The 12130-nt window shown below is 34.1% G+C and overlaps 2 protein-coding genes across 4 annotated transcripts; both read left to right on the top strand.

Moving 5' to 3' along the window:
- Window positions 1-3371: 3371 nt before the first annotated feature.
- On the top strand, window positions 3372-5159 carry LOC116111078 (geranylgeranyl pyrophosphate synthase, chloroplastic-like). The gene has a single exon (XM_031397279.1). The coding sequence runs from the start codon at window positions 3906-3908 to the stop codon at window positions 5013-5015; it is 1110 nt and encodes a 369-aa protein (XP_031253139.1). The 5' UTR covers window positions 3372-3905; the 3' UTR covers window positions 5016-5159.
- A 4127-nt stretch (window positions 5160-9286) lies between these two features.
- Window positions 9287-11271, top strand: LOC116111096 (UPF0496 protein At2g18630-like). Of its 3 annotated transcripts, none has more exons than XM_031397304.1 (3): window positions 9287-9420; window positions 10663-10860; window positions 11002-11271. In XM_031397304.1, the coding sequence occupies exons 1-3, from the start codon at window positions 9409-9411 to the stop codon at window positions 11149-11151; spliced, it is 360 nt and encodes a 119-aa protein (XP_031253164.1). In that variant the 5' UTR covers window positions 9287-9408; the 3' UTR covers window positions 11152-11271. The 3 variants fall into 3 exon arrangements, 2 of the variants coding, with proteins under 2 accessions (XP_031253164.1, XP_031253163.1); XM_031397303.1 differs by lacking the exon at window positions 9287-9420 and adding an exon at window positions 9964-10394; XR_004124999.1 differs by lacking the exon at window positions 10663-10860.
- The last annotated feature ends 859 nt before the right edge of the window (window positions 11272-12130 follow it).

Below are 12130 nucleotides of genomic sequence, written 5' to 3'. Positions count from 1 at the left end.
AACTATTATGATTTAGCTGCTCGCCTTCGAAGTAAAATTATTATTTTAAAAAAAAGAAGAAGCTGCTTTAATTAATAGAATACATAAGAGAAGTAATATTCTTACAATACAAATATAACGAGAGTATATAAAGATAATTCCCATTTTGATCTTCATGGTTTCTCTTTTTTCATTTTTTTAATTTTTTTTTTCATTTTATAGGCTTATTTTTATAAGTCTTTATAAAAATAGATTTATTCATACATTAATTAAGATGAGAAGTGCTAAATAGGATTAACTTTTGATGAGATTTTTGGTTTTGTAGTACAAGTTAAGGAATTCATTCATAGTAAGCTTGACTTTTTTTTTCCTCAGCTAATAGTTTAATAATTCATTAAATTTTTTAATACCATTTTATCTCTAAATTTATATTTTATTTTTAGTCTTAACATTGTTGTGATCTCACATTATCATTCTCTTTCTCGATGATATTCTCAAACCCTTCAACCTATTTCTCATTACCTCGTCAATCACCAATAATTAAGCGATTAGGTTTACATAACTCTCTCTTTAAGTCAATTTAATCATTTTCATTACCAAATCTAACATTCTATTCTCAAAAGATTTATTAGTCTTTTTTCTTTTAAGTTTCAACAACCTGAATTTGCTCTTTGTTTGTATAGAATATAAATTTGAGAATTAAGTGATATTTAAAGTTGAAGATTATTTGAGTGGGAAAAAGTCGTTTAAGTACTCCATGTTTGTTGATTGATTCACACCAATTCAACAAGAGAACATCTTCGTATTTTCCAATTTCCAACACAATCCTTCTTTTTGTCAATGGTCTACGTTCGCTTCTAACTGCATCCACAATTCTCTTCTTTGTCTCAGTCTACACGCGTCATTGAAACTTCAAACCATTAAAAGAATATAAAGTCAAAGGCCATGGAAATATAAAAACAAAAGATACTACTTAAAACCTTTTAAGAGATTCTGCATTTAGAATCTATACATAATACAAAAAATTGCTAACTTGCAGGTCCTTTTTTGTATTATATACAAAAACAGAGACCAAATTCAGAATCTGTTAAAAAAGTTTTTTTTTTTGAAGTAGTCTTTTGTCATTTTTGTGGTCTTTGCCTTTATATTCTTTCGAATTTTTGAGTCATTAATGTTAGAATCTTGTTATTTATCTTTGTCATTCTTTGTATTTTTCTTATTTTAGGATATTTCTTTTTACTTGTCTTGTCAAAAGGGATGAGATTTAATGTAGAAGTTGAGTTTTGTTAAGAAGTTGGGTCAAGAAAGTGGGTTCAGACTCAAAGAGAATCTGTTGAGGTTAGCTAAGAAAAGCTTGAGTGGAGAAAGCTGATTCAGAAGAAGGAAAGCTGGCATGGCAAGGATGGATTAGCTAGCAAGAAAAGGTACAAAATGTGAGAGTAGAATTACTAATTTGCAACTCATTTTCAAAAATTTTCTCTCCAAGGCAAATGTGCCTATAAAAGGAGGAGAACTCATATAAAATATAAGATTATTCACCGTCTAGATTATTCAATAGATATCATATTTACTCTAAACTCATTTTCTCTGTTGTTGAACACTTAATTTTATTACTTATAACTCTAGAAAATGAATTTGAAGATTTCTTAGTCATCATTTGATTTAGTGTGATGATGTTGCATTTAGGGTTTTAATTTTGTTTTTCCTCTCTTGATAACTTTCTTGAATAGGGGTACACGGGATGGGAACATTCATTAGATTAATTAACTAAACTCTTAAAGTAGGCAATTTGGTTATTGCATAGAAAAGTCAATATTTTCTCGAAAGGTAACAGAGGGTATTAGGGTCTATGGATGGTTTGTGCTTAGTTATATATAAGTGATAATTAAGCAAACTGTAGGGGCAGTTCCCATAATTTTCCCAATTTGAACTTGACATTATTCTCCTACGTATAGAATAAATGAGAAAAATATTGCGATGTTGAACTCGAATGGTCCATCAAGGGATTAAATGGGCCATGTTTTAGCTTGATGTATGACATTGATGGTGCTCAATTTTAGAGATACCATAATTTGTTAGGAGGATCTTAAGTGTCATATTACATTTTCCAACAGACTGATGGAAATTATTGGCTTCTAGTTGATTGCTGATAGACAGTCAATCCCAATTTGTTTTGTTCTAATTCAAAGGAGTGGAAACCATGAATTGCAGATCCCAGTTTGTATCTTCAAACACATTTGAGTACCAGAGGTTTATAACAACTACATTCTCATATTACGGGAGCTTCTTTTTCCTTGGTACGCTATCTCTCTCTTGATCTACATGGTCCTCCCTACAGAATACCTAACCATAATAATGGGTGTGTTCCTCTAATAAACCCATATGCATTTACATATTCTTTCGCTATCATGATTGTTGGTTTTAAAACCTATACATATGAGACAGACAATAAGATGATATGTCCATCCCATTTATTACTTTTTCCATTACGGGACACTGAGAATAATTTACTAATGATTGCAAATGGCTGGGTTCTTCATCTTCAGCCTACTGTAGAATAAAGGACTATAACATTGCCTTAGAAGAAGAAAAAAGAAAAAGATGGGTGTCCCAGCAGAGTTTTTGGACCTCAAAATATAATAGGTAGAAGGTTGAGATGGTAGTGTGAAATTTATACAGCATCTCTTGATTCTATTCCTTATTCACTGGGCTTGAATCATTCAATATTCTCATTTTAGTATCTACCCAACTTGGTTGGTATAACTTCTGATCGATTCAGTTACTGCAGTGATTAATATCTCGAGAAGAAATAGAATACTGTATATATATTCGAATAATTGAAATTCTGTAGTCTTAAAGCGTGAATCATGAGTAAAGACCATGGAAAACACTGTGGTATTTGTCAACTGCCTGCCTTATTAAACATGTGTATGTGAAGGTGTCAGTTTTTGTTCCAAAAAACGTTTTTTTTCTGATTCTAGAAGTAGACCTCTTTGAATCCTTTCACCGAGCATTAACATTTTCAATACTTATTTGAAGGAAATAAACTTCAACTTCTTTTAACAAAAACATATGATTTTTTTTATTTTTTTTATTTTTTTTTTAATTATTTATATACATCCTTACGGCTGAAACTTCTCTTTTATTACAATATTTTCCATCGCACTCTTGTTAACGAGGAAAAACAAAAACATATTTATTTTTTAAAAAGTTAAAAATGAAATTAAGTGAAATATATCGATCTTAAACAAGATTATATATATGCTATTATTGGTAATTACAATTTTATCATAGTTTCCCTCATCAATATTATTATTTTAATATGTACAGTAGTATGAAAAGATTGACTTAGGTGAATTTTCCTATTTTTATACAATAAATTAATAAGCCAACTCAGTATTGCTTTGTCTACTTAAATGGGTTGTCAAAAGTGGAGTTCTTGATGGAGAGCATTAAGTTGGTGATTTCAAATCTAAAACATCCTTAAGATTTTGTGACACTTATAACCAACAGATTTGTGACAAGTATGTAAAATGTCTTTTATTTTGTTAAATTAATTATCAGAATAAATATATGGCTATTTTGTACTGGTTGTAGTTGTAACTTTTATGTAAAGCCAAAATTCAATTTTTGTCTCACCGTCCTTTCACACACACATACTTTCTATCCCTATCTCTTCACACCCACCCAGACCCGGGTCTCTCCTTTCGTTTCTGCTTCAACAAAAATAAAATATAAATAAAAAATTCAAAATGTACTTGTGTCGAAAATGCAAATAAGTTACATTGCTTCCTACCGTATTTAGGCAGGTTGTCTGAATTTAGGAAATCCAGTTTATGACTCTGGAATCAAGATAAAGGGCTCTCCACCTTACCAGATTCTCCTAATTTCATTACTGTATATCCTTCAATTCATTTTTCTTCAACATGTCTTCTGTGAATCTTGGCACTTGGTTTCATGGCTACACTCTCTTCAATCAAACAACCAGATCAAGATCTCATCCATTTAAAAAGATACCAGTTACATCTCCAAAATTGAGATGCCTACCCATATCCTTTGTCTCGCCAAGATTAAACAGATCCCTTTCAGTTTGCGCTGTTCTCACCAAACAAGAAACTCTCCAGGAAGAAGAAGAAAACCCAAAACCCGCTTTCGATTTCAAGTCTTATATGCTTCAGAAAGGTAATTCTGTTAACCAGGCCCTTGACGCCGCTGTTTCAATCCGTGACCCCAAAAAAATCCACGAAGCTATGAGGTATTCTCTACTTGCGGGTGGCAAGCGCGTGAGACCGGTGCTCTGCATCGCTGCTTGTGAACTAGTTGGTGGTAATGAGTCCATAGCCATGCCGGCCGCTTGCGCTGTTGAAATGATTCACACCATGTCTTTAATTCATGATGATTTACCTTGCATGGATAACGACGACCTTCGTCGCGGCAAACCCACAAACCACAAAGTTTTCGGCGAAGACGTCGCGGTTTTGGCCGGTGATGCACTTCTTGCCTTTGCGTTTGAACACATGGCTGTTTCTACGGTTGGCATTCCGCCTTCGAGGTTGGTTAAAGCAGTTGGAGAATTAGCGAAATCAATTGGTACTGAGGGTCTTGTTGCCGGTCAAGTTGTGGATATAAACTCTGAAGGTTTAAAAGACGTGGGTTTAGATCATCTTGAATTTATTCATCAACACAAGACAGCTGCATTACTGGAAGGATCAGTGGTTCTCGGAGCAATATTGGGAGGTGGAAGTGATGATGAAGTTGAAAAGCTAAGAACTTTTGCTCGGTGTATTGGGTTGTTGTTTCAGGTGGTTGATGATATTCTTGATGTGACCAAGTCATCTCAGGAACTTGGAAAGACTGCTGGTAAAGATTTGGTGGCTGATAAAGTCACTTATCCTAAGTTGCTGGGGCTTGAAAAATCAAGGGAATTAGCCGACAAGTTGAATAGAGAAGCTCAACAACAATTGTCTGGATTTGATCAGGAGAAAGCCTCACCTTTGATTGCTTTGGCTAATTATATTGCTTGTAGGCAAAATTGATGAGTGTGTTTAGATCACTCTGGTGTATCAAGTAAAAAAATTTAAGCTTACTGCATCTTTACAGATTTGCAGTTGAGCTTTTAATGTCAAATCCCATTTCTTCTACAATAATAAGCTAATTAGTCACTTACAAATTTTTAATTTTATGCAATCTTTGGTTGAATGATACAAGTATAGTGGATCATCTTCTGTGAGATTTTTGATTAAATATCCTTTCGAATTCAATAAAGATAAGCTCACAACACAATCTTAAGAAACCTCTCTCTCTCACAAGCCTTACATGGCAGCTTCTAGTTTTTTATTAATAAATTTTGAATTTTGAGCTGCCACTTAGGAGTTGTGAGAGAATGCTTGTGAAATTGAGTTATAAGTGTAGTAAAGCCCTTTCGAATTTAGGATTGATTTTTAATCACTTTAGACCTTTTTTTGTGCAATCTTTGGTTGAATATATGTTCCTCATGTCTCCCAACTGCTTCTCAAGAGTTATTTCTCTTGGGTCTTCTATCTAGTAGTATCTATCTATCTATCATATTTTGTTGGCTTTGTCTTTGCTGCCAACAATGCTTGATGATTTCATCATATGGTTTTCTACCGCAGTAGTGCACTTACAAATTTTAGTTTCTTGGGCTCTGTTTTTGTATAAATCGTTGGAATACTACCTCTGCATATCCAAATAATAGCCTACAATTATGCATGCTCAATCAAAGAGTCAACAGGATTACAGATATACAGACCGTGCCTTGTTCAAATTGATCTGGATTATACAATTGTTTTGTGGATATATGTTGTAACTGGAAGGAGGATGTTTATGCCAGAGATCATGAAGCTTGCCTGTGGAGAAAGCATTGCTGAGGACCCGCCCTAGGACATTTGCTTATTGTTTGTTCTCTTTGATTATTTGGTTGGGGGAAAATAAAATTGGCTTATAAATTTAAAAAAAAAAAAAAAAAAGGTAAATCATGTCATGTGGTGGTACAGATTTTCTGATAGATTCTTCTATTGTTAAAGTTTAATCAAGTTTTTATGAAACGTTAGCTTTGTTATCCATAATCATGGACTGGCTTTGTAAAACTAGGGCTTGTTTATAGCCTTGACCAAATCACTGGGTGGACTGGAGAAGAATACTGGAAAGGATTTAGTTGCTGATGAGATCACAGGCCAAGGAATTACTGGAATTGAGAAATGGGTAGATGCCACCGGAATGCGAACAACAGATGTTTGGGTGAGTTGCTTGTGGTTTGATCTGGGATACCGGGGAAGGCTGCTATATTAATTCCTCTGGCCAATTAGAGTTCAGAAGGCTAATCTATTCTGTTGTTTTCTGGTTGTTCTCTTATGTTTGTAGATAATAAATTTCTATGTACTTCCATATGCATTATTGAAGAGGACAAATAGTGGATTGGTGAGCTTTTGTCAATGATGAACATTCTTTGAACAGAAATCGGATAATTTGTAGACATTGGAATCTGTCAACACCCTTGGTAATTCGCAGCGCTACAGTAATTAATCCTTTGGTTGCCCTCCTCTGATACAGCAATGAGTATCTGCTGTGCTCCAATAAAAATTGTAAAATCTCCTCTATTTATTGCTGTGGCTTCTCATTCTCTCTTTAAGGCCACAAAACATGTATGGTTTTAACGCTCTGGAGTAGCTTCCATCATATAAACTTCACAGCCATCAAACAGAGATCCGCTGATCCGCATGATTGCAACTTGTTAACAAAAATCAAGCTAAAAAAGAAAAAGGCCCATGCATGTAGTTTTGTAAGATAGAAAAAACAAAATGGGTCCATATATGTGGCTTATGGAAGAAAGAAAACCAAAAGGCCCACGTATGTGGCTATAGAGGCAAACAAAATAAAAAACAAAAAGCCTCTATATAATATGGCTTAAAGAAAGCTGAAAAAGAAAGGCCCATGTGCATGACAATTTTTTTTTTTTTAAATTTTAATTAAGAAGGGTAATAATGCAATTTGACACGGTGGGCGCAACTCATTATGATTTAGCTGCTCGCCATTCGAAGTAAAATTATTATTTTTTCGCCGAATAACTGGGCATACCTAAGATTTGCTGAAACGATAAGTTGATACCTAAAAGGTTTTAAAACGACAAACAAATACTTTCTGTCATGTGCTGTTAATGATTTCTGTTTGTTAACAATGAAAAGACTAAAATGCCCTTGAAGTTTGATATTTTAGTTTTTTAAAAATTTCTAAAAAACCCCCTAGGTTTGCTAATTTAACTAAACACCCTTATATATAAAAAGTTTGTTAAATGACAAAAATACCTCCACCACCCGCGGCCAGATTCCGGCGACCACCGCCGGAATCTGGCCAGAAATTGTGTTACGACTNCAGTTTGCGTACATCTCGACTAATCCTCTAAGGTCTTGAAATTAATAATTTGATATATCCTCCAATAATCATCCCTATTAGCAATAGAGAACATGTTGGAAATTAAAATGCTTGGTGTTTGTATTCTTAGATGCTTTTGTAAATTTTGGATTGTCGGCTGGTAATATAGATCCTTGATAATCCCATGAACATTTAGTTTGCCTTAATGATTTATTCAATGAGTAAACAATTAAAAAATTCTATAATAGTGTTTGTTATTTGTTAATGAAAATAATGAATTGAAAGACGAGAGTTTCGGGAAATCCTGCTGAGTATTATTGTATTCTAATATTAGGTGCTTGAAGATGAAGGTTATTTTAAGGTTAACTTCTTCATTATACCCGCGGATATTCCATGTTTAAGGGGCAAGTAGAAGGAAATTGAAAAGCAACATTGATGCATAGGCTGATTTGAATTCTTCAATTACACTTCAGACTGATATTCGTATATATCCAGTAGGCGTATAGTCTATTTATTAATAAATTTTGCTGCCTCAGCCTTATCCTGCCGTGTGGACCAGAAATTCAATCAATCACCGCAAACACATGTTTCTCATTTTAACAAATTCTAATTATCAATTTTGTTGACGTTTTCATGGACATTGGACAGAACAACAAGTTCCTAAAATGCAGTCACCTAATTAATTAAATAAATGGAGTACCTAAAAGCCAGCTCAAATGAAAGACATGCTGACTCAGTTTTCACAGGTCCCTTTCATAAATTAACAACTATTGTAAGCTGGTCTCTGTCATCAATGGATCTTTGGCACTTTTCTTGAATAATTTGGAATTTTATGGCGTATATTTCTTGGGGTTAACAAAAGAACTGGCCAAAATTGGAACCGACGGATACTTGTGGTTTTGGTTCCAGTTCCTATTAGGAACTAACCCTCATAGGGTAGGTTCCGATTCTAGAAATCAAGAATCAATCGTTTCTGATTTTGATTTCACCCCTGCAAGAACCAGAACTGGAACTAAAATCGAGATCCGATAATCGAGACTGAATTATAATTTTTATAAATTATTGAGGGTGTACTTGTCATTTTTAGAGGTTTGTCATTTTTAGAGGGTTTATTTGTTATTTTTTAAAAAGTTGGCTGTAAAAAAATTAACCTAGGTATCCAGAACCCAAACTGGAACCTATGTACTAGGGTCCAATTTGGCTTCTAGGATGTAGGAACCAATCGATTCTGGTTTCGGTTGCAAATCTAAGGAACCGGCCTATTCCAATTCCGATTCCGATTCCGATTCCTTTGAATTTGGGCGGGTACCGAGGCCCATCTACCCCTAAATATTTCAGTATTTAAGCTCAAATTGTGGAAGTAAACCAGAGGTCAAGTGTTATATTGCTGTAATACGTAGAATTGAAGTTTAAAGTGTCTCAAAAATATTTTAAAGGAAGCTCATTTTATCGCCACAACAATTGTTCCACCATATCTTGCAAATAAAAACACGACAACTGCTGCTCTAAATATCAAACAGACCTAACAAATTAAGAAGAAGGAATAATAAGTCAATCTTATCAAGATTCAACTTAATTCATACAAATATTTATAAATAAATCAATGGCTGACCAAATTGCTTTAAAGGGTTTGTATTATGAAACATTATCTGTTAGAATGAATTCCAGCTCCTCAAATATGTCAAATAACCCATAAATTTGCCACGCTAGCTACGACAGAAGTGGATCAACATTTGATGTCATGGGTTCTGCATATTGAGAATTTGTGAGGGACAAGCAGAAGTCCACCCCACAACATGTTGAGGCAATAATTCTCAAGAATATATGCTATTCGACCAAACGGATGAAGAGACCTTGAAACAAAGAGATATATGAGTGATGAAAACTGGGTAGCTGATGCATGTACTGTTGNGGAGGGAGCCTGAGCCGGGAGATGGTGCAGTGAAGAGAGTGGAGCGGCTTCTTGAAGAGAAACGGAGGGCTGAGTTGTCTGCTCGGATTGCTTCTGGAGAATTTACAGTATATGTTTAGTTTTGAGCTATGAATTTTGAGGTACCTGATTGTGTTTGATTTTAAGTTTTTACTAAATGTGTTTGCTTTAATGGGAAGTTCCTTAGTATTATTTGTTAAATGTGAATTCTTTTGTACCAGGATGAGAATTTCGATACGAATTAAGGGTTGATTTTTAGTTTTGTGTAAAGTTGTTCGCTTTAATTGAAACTAATTGTTAAAGGGGAATGCTATGTTACCCGGATGTGAATTCCGGTGTTATTACAGTTACTAAAGGGTTTTGATAACACATTATTATACATTATCAAATATCTGTTGTCGCATTTTCAATTATATCGAAAGAGAGCTTGGTTGTGGGGTTTAGCTCATATTTCAGCTTGTTTACTTTTTGCGGAGGATCCAAGTGAGAGTAAAGTCGTCTTATCTTATTGAGTTCGATTAAAATTCAAGTACTTTTAAGTTCAACAAAATTTCTCTCAATTAAAGTTTACATATTGATTTTGGGTTTTTCATTTGGATCTAAGTTTGACTCGATTTCGTAGAGTAGTGGTTGGTGCAATTTGGTTCAGCTTTAATTTATTGGTTCAGCTTGGTTTTGACATTCTGTACTCTTTCTTTATTATAAACATCTTTGTCATCTTAGTCAAATTAAAGGATTGCCGTTTCGATTCTGAAGATCTTAGTTTTCTAGGGTTTTTTAAGCTAAAATATTCAGTACCCCAAGCTTGCATACCATTCTTTTTCATAGTAAAGCTGCAATAATAGGTTCCTAAAATACAATTCTGGGTTTTTCCTTTGTAATCAATTGGATCACCATGATGGGAGGACAATCTAGCAAGAAGAAAGGTAGTGATGCAACACCACCAGCCCTCCAAATGAACATTGATTCTCAATTCTCAGCCGATCTTAGCTCATATGAGGCCGCTTGTACACTTGATCCGGACTTGCAATCCTTTGATAATATTATTCATGAACGTATCAGCCGTGTTAGGAGCTCACTTTCTACCGGTGTTGAGGTTCGTTCCTTGTCTTTTGACTCACTCAAAGAAGTCATTGGATGTCTTCTTGATATGAACCAAGAAGTGGCCAAAGTAATTCTAGAATGCAAGAAAGATAAATGGAATAATCAAGAATTGTTTAATTTGGTTGAAGAGTACTTTGAGAGTAGCATCCAGATCTTAGATTTTTGCACTGTTTTTGAGAATTGCCTTAAGCGTGCTTGAAACAGCCAATTAATTTATTAAGCTTGCCATTAAGCAATTTGAGGAAGAAATGGGATTACAGGATTGGGTTGATGAGGAAAGGTATGTCAAGACGTTGGAGGAGCTAAAGAAGTTTAAGGAAGCTGGGAATCCATTCACAGAGGAGTTCTTTACATTGTTTCAGTTGGTGTATAAGCAGCAGTTGTCTATGTTGCAGAAATTGCAGAGAAGAAAAAGAAAGCTTGATAAGAAACTGAAATCCATGACAACATGGAGGATGGTATTGAATGTCTTTTTTGTTTCTGTATTTGTGTCTGTATTAATTTTCTCAGTTTTTATATTGATCTTCCCTTGTTTTGGGTTAAGTCCTTGTGAAGGTGAGGTGGTTTTGCTGATAATTGTCATATGTAAACATTTGTAGGTGGTGGTGGATTTGGAGGTTTTAGCAGCCAACAAGGATCAGCTTTTGGTGGGGTTGCTGGAGGAACTGGAAATAGATTTGGCTGTGTTTTTTGAGCAGCAGAAAGTGCATTTAGTTAGAAAGGGTTGGCAGTATCCATGGAATCTTTAGAGTAGGAACTGAAAGTGTATTTAGTTTGAGACAAAATTGGCTTGTTTTGGTAGGTTGTTATTTTGGGGATTGCTAGAACTGTTGGAACTATCATTTTCCAGATTTCTTGATTGTATTTACTTCCTGTTAATCAATGAAATTTCCTTAGTTTTTCTCTTAATTGATTGTTTGGAGTGATGATCTTGGTTGACAGATTTTTAGGCTACTGTTTTACCAGTTGCCAAGGCCAATTTGTTGATAATTGGATATCTTTTTGTTTGAAGTTTAAATAGATGATAGTAAGGATGATTTTGAGCACGGATAGCGGGTGGAACCAAAACAGGAACTAGAACCTACCCGGAACCGACACTATACAGGTGGAACCAGAACTGGAGCCGGAACCTACCCGGAACCGACACTGTGCGGGTAGATTCCGGTTCTATTTTTTTGGAACCGACACTGTGCGGTTCCGATTCCGGTTCCAGTTCTGGTTCCTACATGTGGAGGAACCGGAACCTAGAAAAAAGAACCTGCAGCGGTTACCCAGTTTGGAACCTACGGTGGGTACCCTGTTTTGGAACCTGGACTGAAATGAAATATCTGTGAAGAATGGGGGGTCTATTGTAATTTTACATTTAAAAAAATTTAAATGAAAAAAGTTAAAATTTTAGAATAACCTAATTAAATAAATATATAATTATACTTATTACATATAAATTACACCATATAAAAAACATTAATATATTATAATATATTGATATTAAAGTTTTGATTAATTAAGTGTATAATTGGAATTATGATCAATTAAAAGTGTTTTAAAGTTATTAAAAGAATTATTTTTGAATAAAATAATATATTTGATTGAATAATAATAAATATTTAGTTATTTACTTCAATTATCAAGTTCTAAGTATATCTGTAGTAAATTAGTAATTAATTAATTATATATGATAAATTGATAAACATTAATACATTACTAGTTTAATGATTACTTAATTAA

This window comes from Pistacia vera, unplaced genomic scaffold (assembly GCF_008641045.1).
Source record: "Pistacia vera cultivar Batoury unplaced genomic scaffold, PisVer_v2 Contig625, whole genome shotgun sequence".
Taxonomy (NCBI): Eukaryota; Viridiplantae; Streptophyta; class Magnoliopsida; order Sapindales; family Anacardiaceae; genus Pistacia; species Pistacia vera.
The sequence above is the reverse complement of the archived record's forward strand: the minus strand, read 5'-3'. Positions and strand labels throughout refer to the sequence as shown.

Excerpts from the sequence above, each read along its gene's own strand:
- LOC116111096 (XM_031397303.1), top strand. The coding sequence starts at position 10,194 with ATGATGGGAGGACAATCTAGCAAGAAGAAAGGTAGTGATGCAACACCA. Across the intron at positions 10,395-10,662 it reads CACTTTCTACCGGTGTTGAG|GATTGGGTTGATGAGGAAAG; the intron begins GTTCGTTCCTTG and ends ATGGGATTACAG. Across the intron at positions 10,861-11,001 it reads CCATGACAACATGGAGGATG|GTGGTGGTGGATTTGGAGGT; the intron begins GTATTGAATGTC and ends AAACATTTGTAG.
- LOC116111078 (XM_031397279.1), top strand. The coding sequence starts at position 3,906 with ATGTCTTCTGTGAATCTTGGCACTTGGTTTCATGGCTACACTCTCTTC.